General features: G+C 40.5%; 2 protein-coding genes across 2 annotated transcripts; one reads left to right on the plus strand and one right to left on the minus strand.

The window, feature by feature from the left end:
- Positions 1–1,940: 1,940 nt before the first annotated feature.
- LOC310959158 (uncharacterized protein) lies at positions 1,941–7,552 on the plus strand. The gene is made up of 2 exons (XM_083930406.1): positions 1,941–2,238; positions 4,165–7,552. The coding sequence occupies exons 1-2, from the start codon at positions 2,040–2,042 to the stop codon at positions 5,778–5,780; spliced, it is 1,815 nt and encodes a 604-aa protein (XP_083786532.1). The 5' UTR covers positions 1,941–2,039; the 3' UTR covers positions 5,781–7,552.
- Positions 7,553–9,413: 1,861 nt separating this feature from the next.
- On the minus strand, positions 9,414–10,292 carry hcar2 (hydroxycarboxylic acid receptor 2; the record flags this gene model as incomplete). The annotated part of the gene is made up of 1 exon (XM_083930144.1): positions 9,414–10,292. The coding sequence occupies one exon, from the start codon at positions 10,290–10,292 to the stop codon at positions 9,414–9,416; it is 879 nt and encodes a 292-aa protein (XP_083786270.1).
- Positions 10,293–15,257: the final 4,965 nt, after the last annotated feature.

Here is a 15,257-nt window from a genome sequence, read left to right on the forward strand (position 1 = left end):
CTGTGGCAAAAAAAAGAAAAGGGGGGGAGAGTTGGAGAGTGGCAACAAAGAGGAGGAAAGAAAAGGCACATTGTGATTGGCAGACGACTCAGGGCTCAGAGACACCTGAGAGGTCTCGGTCCACGCCCACTACCCCTGAAGGCATGCAAGCACACACACACAGGTAAGGTCAGGGGAGTGGCTCAGCTTCATTCCTGCAAATGACAGCAGGAATGATGTGGTAAAACCAGAAGGTACCCAGAGTCAATGAGCATAAGTCATTAGCTGCACTAGCTGTGACTCTGACGATTAACTGAGTTTGTGTCTGACTGTGGGTAGAAAAGCCTGTTTAACAGAGACACCAGTTTGTTCTTTTTTTTTAAAGGAAGTTTGAAGTGCGTTTTTCTCTGAATAGACTCTTTCTTCTTATTATGATTTTTTTATTAGTAAAAATGAGTAACACATTTGCCTTTAATTCATTGATGTAACCACTTAATAATAATAAAAATAGACATCTGATTAGCCCACAGACAAAAAAGACATTCATAAAACTCAACTATATTCGTGTTGTAGTGAAGATTAATTGATTGCCTTCTGGCTATTCCTCAGTGAGAAAGTATATTTAAAACTTCTGAAGACAGCATTTTAAATTACACACGACACTCCGAGCAAAAACAAAACTACAACAAAATCATTTACGACTTTGGAAGCACAAAAATACTACAAACACTCACCACTTGTATGTGAACATAATCCAGTCTGGAGAACGGTTTTGTCTTTATGGTTTTCATTTGTCAATTGTTTTTTGTTGCAGGTGTGCAGTGCAATAGACTTTTAGACTTTTGATTATTAAACACTTAATAATTATATACATAGATTTAGCATTCCTGTTTGCATACTTGAACTGTGTATCTGTAATGTAAGTCTTACTAGAAAGAACTCCCATATCAGATATCTAATCCAATTGTTACTAGTCATAATTTGTATTTAAAATATCCCAAAAGAAAAAACATTACAACTATGCTAAATATCTAAAATGACATTGTGTATATCTAGAATTGAAAGGCCGATATACATACGATATGCTACACTCCACCGTCACTTTATATCACCACTACATCACTTTCTTTTGTGGTACTGTAACTTACTGCTGCTACACTTCACTGTGCCATACTGTCACTTAGTTCTGTAGGACATGCTGCTACATTTATAACACTGTTTTCACTTATCGCTCCTTCTCACTTATTTAGTTTATTTAGTTTGTACTTATTTTATTTCAATCTGCTGCTAAACTGCACGCTGCGTATTGTTGTACATTGTATCAACCTACGCTCAACCATATTGTCTGTTGCACTCTGTCACGCTTAGTTAATTGTTTGATTTATTTTACGTTAGCTTTATTTTGATTTGATTATGTTTTTATACTTATTGTTACTCTGATCCTTTCCCATCTTTGTACTGAAACTGTTGCACAATAATTTCCCTCGGGATAAATAAAGCTTCTTGAATCTTGAACCTTGAATGAATGGCAAAAGTGACTCTGAAATGACAGTTGTAGATAGGAAGACTGTCATTGTGTATAGCTTTAACATCATTCTAGTAAGAATTATTTTGACTAGAAAACATGGTATTATGGCTATCTAAAATGAAATTACAGATAGGAGCGTGATTTGATTACATGTCAAAACCGTTTGCCATATGTCCAGAGGTATAATTGTCATGTTTTCAACGCCATAATATTGTAAATGAGTTATTTTTCAATAAATAAAATACATTTGAGAAACTTAAGAAATGAAAATGACGCGCCAGGGCCCGGCTGATCTAACGGTGCACCCCTCCGCAGCAGCAGGGGCGCTGCAGACTTGTCAGAAATAGAAACAGCTTTTCCTCGTCGTCACTTTCGTGCGACAATGTCTCCGCTTTGTTTGTTCCGCACACGGCAGCAAAGTCGCACACACACTCACACACACACACACACTCACTTTTCTCCCCCCTCCCAAAATACTTGCGTGTACAAACCATCTGGCGAGCTGTCCGCAGCCGCTCCTCGGTCCATCATCATGGCCAAGTCGAGGGACCTGAAAACCTTCCTGGAGTCTTCCCTCAACGAGATCTTTAAAGCCACAGTGAGTGACATCCTGGACTCGGTGGACCGGACCCTGTCCGAGTACCAGGGCACAATACGGATGATCGAGTCCGAGAACGAGGGCCTGAAGCGGCTTCTGTTTGCACAGAAGGGCGCCGAGTCTGCTGCGAGAGGTACGGTTGTTTACGCTCGGTAAATGTTGGGTGTTGGGAGGGTGGTCCGGCTCCGTCGCGGCAGCAGACAGACAGACGCTGCAGCTCCGTGCCTTTTGTCCGAGGACCCCCCCCCCCTGCGTTGTCAGCAGATTGTGCATGTGCGTGCACGCGAATGTACGTAAACAATGCATAGGCCCGGGGCTCGCGGTGTAATTGCACCCTGTCCATACTTTAGATGGTAACTCAACTGAGTGTGGTCTATACCTAGTCTGTAAAGTGTCTTGAGATAACTTTTGTTATGATTTGGAACTGTAAATAAAATTGAATTGGATTGAATTGAACTGCTGCAGGGATGCCGCGCTGATGTCAGGATTGGTGGGGACACTAAAGTGATTTTTTTTTTTTACCGGTGTTGTGAAATGCACCCCCTCGCTTTATAGGTGATATTCTGGATCAGAAGGCTGTTGTTTGGACCTATAGGAGTAGTTTATATACAGGTAACCCAGTTAAAAGCACACACTGTTGAACATATGAATTGCAAGAAAAGCTGGGATTATATTTAGGAAACGCTGAGTCAAAACATTCAACTTGCTCAAAAGATCCATTTCATTCATTTTGTAATCATGGCTACAGTAGATTTCAACAGAACATATGAAAAGGTGTTGTTTTGTGTTCGCTATCATACAAGTTTGTGATTTAAAATAGTTTAAAGACTGAAAGTCACCAATGTTCTGACCGTTGTGGGTTACCAGGATATATATATATATATATATATATATATATATATATATATATATGCATTTCACAGCAGGGGTGCTGAATATTGCACAACACCTGTATGCTCACGATTTCTTTCAAAAGGTACTGCAGAGGGAATCATTGACTGTGCTTACCTCTTGTTTATCTGTCCTAAACTGCCAGTATCCCTGCTTACTTAACTGTTATATTAGTAAATCATCATTTTAAGGGTCTCAGGCATGTAATGTCTGCTCAGCCCCGGTTCTTCTCACCATCTTCCTTTTCTCCCAGTGTGTGGGACTACTTTATGCATGATTCATTGATATGGATGAATATCAAAATATGGAGCCTTTTTTTAAAGCCTGCTGATCATCAGCGTCTGTGAAAGACACTACTCGTTTATTTGTGTTGTAGTGGAGGAGAGCAGAGATGAATGTGGAGTCAGAAAGAGATTTGTCAATTATGACTTTTTTCCACCATTTCCATTCATTTCTTCTTTGGATCTAAAATGTGAAGAATGTGAAGTCTGAAAATACATTTGCTAAATTTTGAATAATTTAGGGTATTTTTATTGGGGGATCAGCACCAATGGATGTACAGTATGTGTGTGTGCCAACCAATCCCAGTGTTAGACATCAATACAAATATAAACATCACTGCCTTGGTATTTCAATTTTATTCATAATGCCTAATCACAGCAAAAGTTATCTCAATGCACTTTACATTTAGAGTATATCTAGACTATACAAGAGGATAACTAATGTAAAAGGGGGGTCACTCATAAGTGACAAAGTCGCAGATCTCCTCCGCTCAGTGTCAGTTTGTCATTTTGCTTATTTTTTTTTGTTTTCTGGCACGCAACTTCACCTCTCATTTCCAGCGCTGATAAATCCGCTCTACGCCATGTGTCAAACACCAAATGACAGGCAGGCAAAGTTAGCAGCAGTCTTATGAACATCGTGGAGAATTTGAACAGGAGAGAGGGAATATTGGACTTTATTTGAAAGTTGTCATGCAACCACAAACATGAAAATCAGGTGATGCAACTTTTAATTTAGGGTTTGTCAATTGAGTTTGTTCAGTTTTGTTGCTTCATTGTCATTCTTTCCCTAGCGTAATGAAACATTTTAGCTGTAGTGTAGGTATGACCCTAAATCACAGTCTGTACCAGTTTGTTCATTGTCTTTTGGCTTTTGACTTTTACAGATACTCATGAACAAGATGCCGCGGAAAATTTCTTGACTTCAAAATTGAAAGATCATCTCATCGGCTCCGCCCAGGGCACGTTCAAGATGTCCATACGCAGCAGTGACAAGAAGAGCTCCAGGAGGAAGCAAAAAGACAAGACGTGGGAGAGCATATCCTCTTCCTCCTTTTTACTGCAGGACGATCACGTGGCAGAAAGACCGTGTGTGATCACGGCAGAGGTAGGTGTGTCCACCCCAAACGTGATATCTGTAAAAACAGAGCCTGGCCTGGATGAAAGTGGAGCTATAGATCTCTCCCAGCCTTCGTCCCTTCTCAATCTGATGATAAGGCCGATAAAAAACGAGAGCGCGGAGGTCAGTTTTGACAGTGATAATGCGTATGCACCTCTGTCGCCATCTACAAGCCTCGAACAAGACCCCAGAGGCTGTGACGGTGAAGTTAAAGTCACAGTTGTTTCTGACTCTTACGTGCAGGACGAGGAGTTCATGAAAACTGAGGAAGAGGAGCAGAACGGGGTGTTGCAGTATGATGACAATAAGTTGAAGCACGAGTTGAGATATTACCCTGAATCAGAAATAGATCCTGAGGCAGCGAGCAGACAGGTCGCCGAGCCAGAAGTGGAGATGCAGGAGGAAAACGCTGTTGTTCCCGCCGCGGAAGAGTTTTTGGAGGATCGCAACAACTTTTTGCGCTGTCCCACCTGCCTCAAAACATTTAGTCGAGCGGCCTCGCTCAACATCCACATGAAGACGCACAGCGGTGAGAAGGCCCACAACTGCTGCTACTGCGGCAAACGCTTTGGCCGGGCCGACCTCCTCAAGTCCCACAAGCGTACCCACACGGGAGAAAGACCCTACAGCTGCAACATCTGCAGTAAAACGTACGCCCATCCCAGTCAGCTCAGGATACACAAACGCGTCCACACTGGAGAGAAGCCGTACGCCTGCTCGCACTGCGGGAAGCGCTTCAACGAGCACAACCAGCTCAAAGTCCACTTGCGGACTCACACCGGGGAGAGGCCTTACAGCTGCCAGGAGTGCGGCAAAAGTTTCAGCAATGCGGGCAACCTGCGTATACACGAGAGGATCCACACTGGCGAGAAGCCATACTGCTGCGCCCAGTGCGGGAAAAGGTTCAACGGCCTGGGTGACCTCAAGACACACTACAGGATTCACACCGGAGAGAGGCCCTACAGCTGTGAGCTGTGTAAGAAGACCTTCAGCCAGACGGGCCACCTCACTATACACATGCGGATGCACACAGGAGAAAGACCGTACAGCTGCAACGAGTGCGGTAAGAAGTTCACAGTGGCCAGCAGCCTTAAACTGCACCAACGGACTCACACAGGAGAGAAGGAGTACATCTGCTCGTACTGTAGCAAGAGCTTCAGCAGGTCAGGACACCTGAAGAGACACGAACTGGTCCACACCAAAGAGAAGGTCTTCCTCTGCAGCCAGTGTGGAAAGACCTACACTGACCAGTCCTCCCTCAAAAAGCACCTGAAGATGCACGCAGCCAAGGAGCAGAAGGCTCAGAGCGAGGAAGGCACCAGCGAGGCTGACACAAGCCGGCCTTCAGCCTCCGAGACACTTTCAGAAACGGATAGAAATTAGAACCGAATTCTTAGACGATGACTAACGTAAAAGCTAATGCTGTGTGTGATTTTACAAAAATAGTCTTAAATCAAGGTCAGCTTACTAGCTTTTCAAAAACAATACAGCCTATTACATCAGCAGGGCATTTGAGTTGTGCAGTATTTAAGTGTCTCATATGCTTTAAAGGTCCCATATTGTGCTCTCTTTCAGTTCGATACTTGTATTTTGGGTTTCTGCAAAAACATGCCGTAATGTTCAAAAAAAAAAACTGTACACCCTCTGTTTAAAAACCTTCTGTTTGTTTCTGTTGGTGTTTCTGGGTCTTCAGCGCTTTCACCGTCTCATCGCCGTCGGAATGACTGTAACGAAAACATACCAAACAACGGCGAAGTGCAGCCTGCAGTTAGATGCCACGCAATGCTGTATCCAGTTCTCTTAATACATTTATGGTTCGATTCTGCAGCAAAGTTTGGCCAAACTAAAAGTTCAGAGAATAGCTCCTGTGAGTCCTGTGACAAGTCGACTTGTGATAATAAAAAAAAAACGAAAACACCTCCCGGCTGCAGAAAAATGTACTTTTTCGTTACTGATTGGTGGGTTTTCAGCATAACAGCACTGTAGCAGCACTTTCTACCTCTTTCTCTCTATATATATCTATATAGATATATATCTATATAGATATAGATATATATATAGGTTGAGGTCCTATATAGATTCATAGGACCTCAACCTACTTTATAATACATTTGAAAAAACAGCAAAATCTCACTTTTTACAATATGGGACCATTAATCTGTTACTCAAACTAGACTTCCTTGATTGTATTTCATCATCTCTCTGGTATCTTAAACGACGCCCAACCACCACGACGCAGCCCCCTGTGCTGTTTTAATGCAGAGATGTTATCGTGTGCTGTGGTTGAAAGCTCCAGAAAAGACTATTAAGTGGAGCTTGAGTTAAGTTTATTTAATTTTGTCTCACTGCTGTTCCCGAGGTCAAGAACGAGACTTTCACGAAACACATAACTTGTATGTGATGTTTGTGGTGCAGTGCAATACACTGCTGTCTAATCTTTGCTGTGATGTAGTAGGTCCAAATATTTAGAAATGCCTAATGATTGATTTATTATTTTATTTTGATTGATAAACTTGAATACTCCTCTCTCTTACAACACAGTGTAAAGAGACAGATGACGGGACCCTAAAAGAACAGTCGTTCTTTTAAACATGCTGTATCTTACTGAAATGTTGGTAATATATATTTTTTGGAAATGCTTTAAAAGAAAAGTAATTGAATTAAATGTGTGACAGGTTGGCAGGATCATTTCAAACACCCTGCTCAAGCAAGACACTGACACTGGTCCAGGTTTCTGTTCTGTGGTCCTGACCTTTGACTTCCTTGAAAATAAAATGTCCCCACAGGGGTCAGTATAATCACAATAAATAAAAATAATATAATAAGATTCTTCTCCACACATGTATACACATTGTAGTATCCAGAGCGTTAGAAATGTGTGCCGCACCAGTGACTTAGACCGAGCATTAATATATTGCTGTAAATAGCTTTAACTAAACAGTCAGACGTCTGATCCATTCAACTGACACGAATGTATTTGTGTAATAATGTTACTGCAGATGTTCAGTATCGACTGATCCGCTTTTAGTAGAAAATGAATAATGGTTTTGTAAGCCATGATGATCTCAAACAACGTGGAGCTTGTTTTAGTCTGTTGAGGGAGTGAAATGTCGTGTTTTATGATGACGCTGTTTGTTGTGCCAGCTGATTGATACACCTGCACAGCAATGTATATTAAACTGAGTGTTGGCTACTAGGACTTAAATGTGACTTACGTTTGTGTGATTTGTGTCTAAATTAAAGAGAAAAGTTAACCAAAATGTTTTTGGCAGTGTCTTATTTACACTTTATACTTTGATGTGAAACACAGTGGGACAGAAATGACAGAATGTAACCTCAAGTACAAATATATTCAAATACATTCTGTGAGGTAATTTAAATGAGACCAAGTAGTACAAAACCGTATATAAAAAGGGCTAGTGCGTAATGCAATTCCCAGCGTTTATCTCTGATATATAAAGTAAAGAAAATTGAGTGTTTAATCACTTCACACTCCTGGGTTCAAAGGTTTACAGGGCACATTGTCTATCAAATGTTTCAGCATTGTTATTGTTATTATTGTCTTTACAGTAACGGGTGATGTTCCCTCAAAATTACACCGCTCGGCTGTCAACGATGTGACACAAAATATTGACTTAAAGAAAATCATTTTATTGATTTCTAAATGGTCCTCCAGAGTCTATGATTAGCACTGCGTCCATAGCAACAGTCACTTACTCATTGTAGCAGCAGTCTGCTATTCGGAAATAACAGACTGTGGAATGACTTCATTAACAATCAGAACTAGTATTCAACAATTTCCACAGTTTGATGAAACAGATGACTGGTCGTCTGAGAGTGGAAGTGCCTGCTATGTCCCCAGTACAATAGCGATGGATGGAATTTCATATATGGTGCTCGATGCACTGAAAAATGTCTCAATTACAAGTGTCTTTGTTCCTGAATTATCCACAGAAGACACTGTCCGCAAAGTTGCTGTTAGATTCTTGTAGTTTGTTTAAGTGTCATATGTGAACATTGGGGTGGGAGAGATTCGCTGTCTCTTAGGGCTGCAACAATTGTTTCATTATTGGTTATTGTGTTGACTATTTTCCAATTAATCAAATATCTTCATTCATTCATCTTCAACCGCTTATCCCGAGGTCGGGGTCGCAGGGGATGGTGGAGCCGATCCCAGCTGACATCGGGCGTGAGGCGGGGTACACCCTGGACACGACGCCAGTCTATCGCAGGGCACATAGAGACGAACAGAGACAGACAACCATTCACACCTACGGGCAATTTTAGAGTCATCAATGAACCTAACACATGCATGTCTTTGGATTGTGGGAGGAAACCGGAGTACCCGGAGAAAACCCACGCAGACACGGGGAGAACATGCAAACTCCACACAGAAAGGCCCAGGCCGGGATGCGAACCTGAAACCTTCTCACTATGAGAGATAGAAAGAAAAAAAAGAAAAAAAGTTGAGGAAAATGCCAATCACAGTTCCCCAGAGCTCAAAGTGACATAGGCAAATTAATTGTTTTTTAAGTACAGCAGTCCAAAATTGTTTATTTCACCGTCATGTACAGTGTGACAAGTATAATCCTCAAATTTTAAAAGCTGGAACTTGCTTTTCTTTTTCATTATATGCTTAAAATAATTTTTAAACTACTAAAATTGTGATCAGTTGTTTCAGCTCTTATGTATAAACCTGGACAAATACAATCCGAATTATCTGCACACCACCTGGGGTAGCTGAGAAGTTATTTTGTAATTTTGGTAAGCCAACCCTTGATAGCAAAAATTTAACATTATAGGAAATAATGCTTATTCTATAACTATAGACAGTATGCTTTTAATTCATTTTGCCTCAGAACAGGCAATAACTTTAATCTTTGGAGCCCGCCATTTGGAACCCAGTCCTTAGGTTGGGCACCACCGCAGAATACATAATTTTAATAATCAGCATTGTCAACATCAGATCAAACAAAACATAACATCTATATTTCACATTAAAACAAACATGTATCCTTATGGGATTTTCGTGGCGCCAGCCTGGCAGCAGTTGAGCTTTTCCTTGGACAGATAGAGCATCGGCTGAATGCTGCTGCTGAAGTCCATCAGGCCGAACGCGACATAGTGAATGTAGCAGCGAAACACGTCAGGAGAGAAGTAGTGCTGGAAGGGGAACAAAGCGACAGGTGGGAAGTAGTTGAACACTATGATGGCCAGGATGATGAGGACCATCTTGAACGCTCTCTTCTTCACAGGATGCATCTCGTCTCTGCCGGGCCCGGACTGCCTCAACGCCCAGAGGATCGCGATGTTGCAGAACACCATGAAGGCGAACGCTGCGAGGATCATCGCCGTGAAGACCTTCTCGAAGTTGACAATGTTGCCGACGCATTTGGCGGCGGCGTAGGCCAGAATGATCAGCCAGACTATGATGGCCAGGATTGCTCTGTGGTTACGGTCCTTGAGCTTGGTGAAGGTGATGGGATGGGTCACGGCCATGTAGCGGTCCAGGCAGATGCAGGAGAGGAAGAGAGGCGAGGTGTCTTTGATGCCGTAGAAGAAGCGCAGGACGTACCAGGTGCTGCTGTTGGTGAGGAAGACTATGTTGGCCAGCTCAAGTGGAGGGATGAGACAGAAGAGTATGTCTAAAACGGCCAGATGAAAGATAAAGATATCTGAGGTGGAGGAGTCCCCCTTGTTCTTGCGGATGAGCCACAGCACCATGAGGTTGGCTGGGATGCCCAGGAACATGTTCAAGAACTGCAGGACCAGGTACCAAATGATCACAGCAGGCATGTCTTTGCAACTCTCGTACACCGTCTTCTCAGCCACGGTGTAGTTGAGAGGTCTGTGAGAGACGAAGAGCAGGGAGGAGTTGATGTAGAAAACCTCCATCGCAACTGGATCAGAGGCCTCCAGCCAGAAGAAACAAAGATCTGTCAGACAAACGGAACAGACAAACCAACACCAGGTTCAGTTAGAGACAAAATATATAGTATTAAAGTAAAAAGTGAGATTTTTATTATAAAGCAGGTTGGGGCGTTTTATTAATTATTACTGTGAAAGTATGAAGGTGCTCGATCCACAGAGAAATGCACACAGAAACTGTTTTTGAATGAGCCGTCAGGGCTTCTGTATGGTTGAGATGTCACAACTATGCAATATAGATTAAAATGCTGCTACAGTGGTGTTACAGACATTCCCCGGCTGCAACGACAGTGCAGAGACACCAAGAGCACAGGTGCGGAAACACTGACAGATCAGAGCAGACTGGGCTTTCTCGGAAGGGGCTCTTAAAGAGACAAGTGCTAAAATGGAGCGTTTTAGACAGAAGGTGAATTTATTCAGACAAACAGTGTGAGAAAAATAATGCTTGTTCAATCGTTTTTTGAACATTACAGTATGTAAATATGTTCTCGCAAACACAAGTATGAAAAAAACAATTTAACACACACAAACACACACAGCTGCTTTTGTTCAAACATTTCAGAGATCATTGGAGCTTCTTGAAGTTGTATTTTCACTTCACTGAATGATTTAAATTAGCTTATTCTCAGTTTTGCTCAGTTTTTAAAATGGAGCGTTTTAGACAGAAGGTGAATATATTCAGACAAACAGCATGAGAAAAATAATGCTTGTTCAATCGTTTTTTGAACATTACAGTATGTAAATATGTTCTCGCAAACACAAGTATGGAAAAAACAATTTAACACAAGTATGGACCTGAAAATGAGCACAACATAGGACCTTGACAACAGTTCAGGGTTTAAAACGAAGTGAGTGAGAAGTCAGTTAGCTATACAAATGAGATCATACAAAGGTCCGTTATCAAACATGCAAATATGGTTGTAGAGGGTTGTCCTGATGCAGTTTTTCTTTTGAACTTGCTGCGTGTTTCCTCAGTGTGTGTGGTGTGTTTTTTTAAAGTAACAGTTTTTTCTGATGAAATACTGTGTAAAAGTGTCAGTCATTGAAAATCACCCCGTACACTGTTAATATGGACGTTCTCCAAACTCTGTGGCCGTTTTATGTGATTCACTGCGGTTACACAGTGGAAAACTAAACTTTTACCAACTTTGACTGGAAGTGAAGTGTGACTTGCTAAACTTAATTCATTAAACATCCCGCTTTTGTCCTACGAAATATACTTCCTCCAACGCCCTCTGTGAAAATACACTTCCTCACTCATTGAGCAAAACAAATAAATGATACAACTAGACCATAGTAAACCTTTTTTTTCTTTTTTTTTTTTAAAGAAAAAGGCATTTTCTGTTAGAAAAAAGCATATTTTTGCAGCTTAATACACTGGATCAAAAAGAGAATAAGCAAATATATAATACTGAGGTATCAAACTATATTCCAGACTGCATCAAAAGCTTCTGTTGGAACAAAAGTAAGGAAAATCACTACCAAGTGGACTGAAAAATGACATTTGCTATGCGTTTATGTATGATAAGTAAAGCCTCTTACCTTAAACTGGTACTTAATCATCTAATGAATTGATCTCTTGCTGTCTCTGTCACACTCTGCTGACCCATTTCCTCTATACACACTCACGTAGAGCCACACAGTGATATGGCAGAATGTCTTATGTGGTTCTATGAAAGAGCTCACAATTGTTTGCATATCAATAGGCGTCTCATTCAACTATCTCTGTATCTAAGGGTAACATGTAAATATATGCAACCCATAAAGGTCTCCTGCAGAACATATTATCTGATCAAATCTGCAGAATGTTTCCACTGTAAAGAAACACGGCTACAAGACTGTAAAATGACTCACCTGTTCCACTGCAGCACCTTCCTAAAGTGACAGGAGTCCCCGCTCTCCACCTAATCCTTGCGTGACTCCCAGTGTGAGCTAATACTGAGCCCTCAACTCAAAATGAATGGAAAACATCTTTTGGAAAATGACCCAACACTTCAGGGATCTTTGATCATCCAATCACAGCGCTGAGACGAGGGCGTAGGAGGCTGGGGATCTCCCCCTGGATGCCACAATGTCTTTGTTTGGCCCCCATGTACATCCATCGCACATTTTTTAAGATTAAGAAATCAAATAATTGTAAAATGACAAAAAAAAAAGATGATTGACATGAAAGTCTGGAGTGAGTTGTGGGGGAGGGGGACAACAGGGAAATATAATTCAGGTCTGTGTGGAGGACGTGTTGTGGCAAGCCATCAACCATTCACACCGATCGGCAATGATGCAACAAACCGATGGTGCCTGACGGAAAATTGGCAGTAAACAACTGATGCAACAGTCCAGAAAATCACTTCTGATTCAATTCAGTGTAACGATGTGTAATGTGTTACGTGAGGCTGACGTGTTTAGAGGTGTGATGTCCTTCGACGGGTTTGTGCTGCACCCAACATGCAGAACGGGGACGTGTGTCTCTCTATTTCACCTCGAGCCACCATTCACACACTCACAGTTTGTATTTAATTGGGCTTTTTAATTATCTTGTTCATGGCATCTACAGATAGTGTTGTTTTTGAAGGGTTATTGAATGACCTCTCATGTGACCTTTGACCTTTAACTCCTATTTTATGAGACAGGGGTGCGAGAAGTACTCAGAGTTTTTGCTCAAAGTAAAAGTAGCAATACCACAGTGCAGAAATACTAAAAGTCGTGCATTTATAAAGAACAAAAGAAAGAAAGACTTACTACATACTGCTGGGTAGCTTGTGAATTACCCCTGGGATCAATAAATGCTTAGCCATATAATATAATATTATCATTTGTTGATTAAATTTAGTATTTTCTGTGTATCTGGGAAGTAACTAGTGAGTAAAATGAATGTAGTGGAATAGAAAGTAGAACATTTCCCTCTGAAATGTAGACTTATAAATTAACCTCAGACCTAAATATATGTACTTAAGTGCAATAGAATATAGTCACCATATATATATATATATATATATATATATATAATAAAACATGTTACAATAAAGGCCTCTTAGTTTACAAGTGATCTCTTCTCCTTCACTGTGCTGCAGGTTGCGCTGTGTGTGTGTTGTGACGGCGTGTTTGTCCGCGTGCATTTTTTTCAGGCAGTTTGAACAGCTTAACGAGCCAGCTGATGAAACTGGACCCAGGTCTGTTTACCTTTTTGTGCCTGTCTCCGTACTTGTTTGTATTGGTGTCAGGTTCACAGGAGATGTGTCTTTCCTCCTACAAGGTAGAAGATTCTCACAGGTTTGTTAAATTCTACATCCGAGCAGAAACACACACTCACTCACACACACACACACACACACACAAACACACACACACACACACACACACTCACACACACACACACACACACACACACACACACACACACACACACACACACGACAACACACGGCAACACACAGCTGCTTTTGTTCAAACATTTCAAAGATCATTGGAGCTTCTTGAAGTTGTATTTTCACTTCACTGAATGATTTAAATGACCATATTCCACACGCAGAATGTAATTCATGGATCTACTGTATATGTATACCTTGTTGTCCACATGTGGAGATGAAAAATTTCAATAAAAATTTAAGTTTAAAAAAAAAAAAAAAGAGCATATTCTCAGTTTTGCTCCTGGGGAATGTTATTAGTTCATATTTACGCATAAAGCAGAACTCTACTGTGCACAGATCCAGATATGAGTTTTTTTTTAGAAACTATTTAGTGAGATCTGATTGAACCTTATTTTGAAGAAAAAAACCTAATATATAAGATTTATAGATAGAGGTGTGATAATATGATTGTACATTAATACATTATTCAGCTTTATTCATTATGTAGATAGAAAGTCTTTCTGTATGCTGTTGCTGACACTGCTATTCCTGGAAATATTGTAATATTTGCTGTTTATTTATTACTATCAAAATGATATTGTGCTTAACCACAGAACAGCCAACAAGACGACAGGAAACCTATAAACTGTGAGAGAGAAGGAAGTAAGGTTAACGAACACAAACATCAGCAGCAAATAAAACAATATATCATAAACGCAATGATTAAACATATATAAAACACAATCATATAAAACAATGATTATTATATAAATAAAACTAAATGAGCTTAAACATTCAAACCATAAAACATTATATCATAAAAGTTATTCAACTGATAACAAAGTATACCAGTGTATCGGTAAGATGCTCAAAAGACACATTTTAAGAAGCAGATTGATTATAGCAGATTGCTGTTCGGGGGGTTCTTCCTGATTTAACCATTAGAGAAGAGTTAAAGGTGCCAGACACGTTTAAAGACGACTTCATTATTGAAAAATTACTTTTAAAATTTGTCTCTGATGTTTTTTTCCCCAAAAAATGTTCACCTACCTTTTTAAAATTCTTAAAAATCATGAAAACTGTTCTTTCAGTCAACTTTCTACTGTAATCGATGGAGTTCTACATAAACTTGTGACTTTCTGCCAAAGTTGCAACACTTTTGGGGTTTTTTCACAACAGATTTTTGATTCTGTTTTTGTCTGTATTTCTCTCACTGATTTGAATGTTTGTCGAGTATATGGGTGTTAAACTCTAAATAAATAACACCTACCTTGGGTCACAAGGTTTCGTATAATCGATACTTTTAGAAATTGCGAACAAGTTTTCAGGGGCTTTAAAATTGCGTCTGGATACCTCATTGAAAAATCCCAAATCTATTTGTAAGCAAATATTTTTCATTTTAGAAGTTTCAATTACTTCACTGTAAAGTACGTTCTCAGTGTGCACCGGAGGTTTTGAGTTTCCACGTCACACTCAAAAGTCAGATTTAAGGTAAACTTTCCCCTCCAGCAGATACGTGATGTGAAAACAGCCTTTTAGTGTTAAACCTTTTTCAGTGGAGGGGGAACTTTAAAGAAAGCAAATC

Source organism: Echiichthys vipera, assembly GCF_963691815.1.
Source record: "Echiichthys vipera genome assembly, chromosome: 16".
Lineage (NCBI taxonomy): Eukaryota > Metazoa > Chordata > Actinopteri > Perciformes > Trachinidae > Echiichthys > Echiichthys vipera.

What these genes read in the sequence shown, in the direction of transcription:
- LOC310959158 (XM_083930406.1), top strand. Translation starts at nt 2,040, where the DNA reads ATGGCCAAGTCGAGGGACCTGAAAACCTTCCTGGAGTCTTCCCTCAAC. An exon ending in CGCCGAGTCTGCTGCGAGAG is followed by an intron (nt 2,239 to 4,164) that starts GTACGGTTGTTT and finishes TGACTTTTACAG; the next exon opens with ATACTCATGAACAAGATGCC.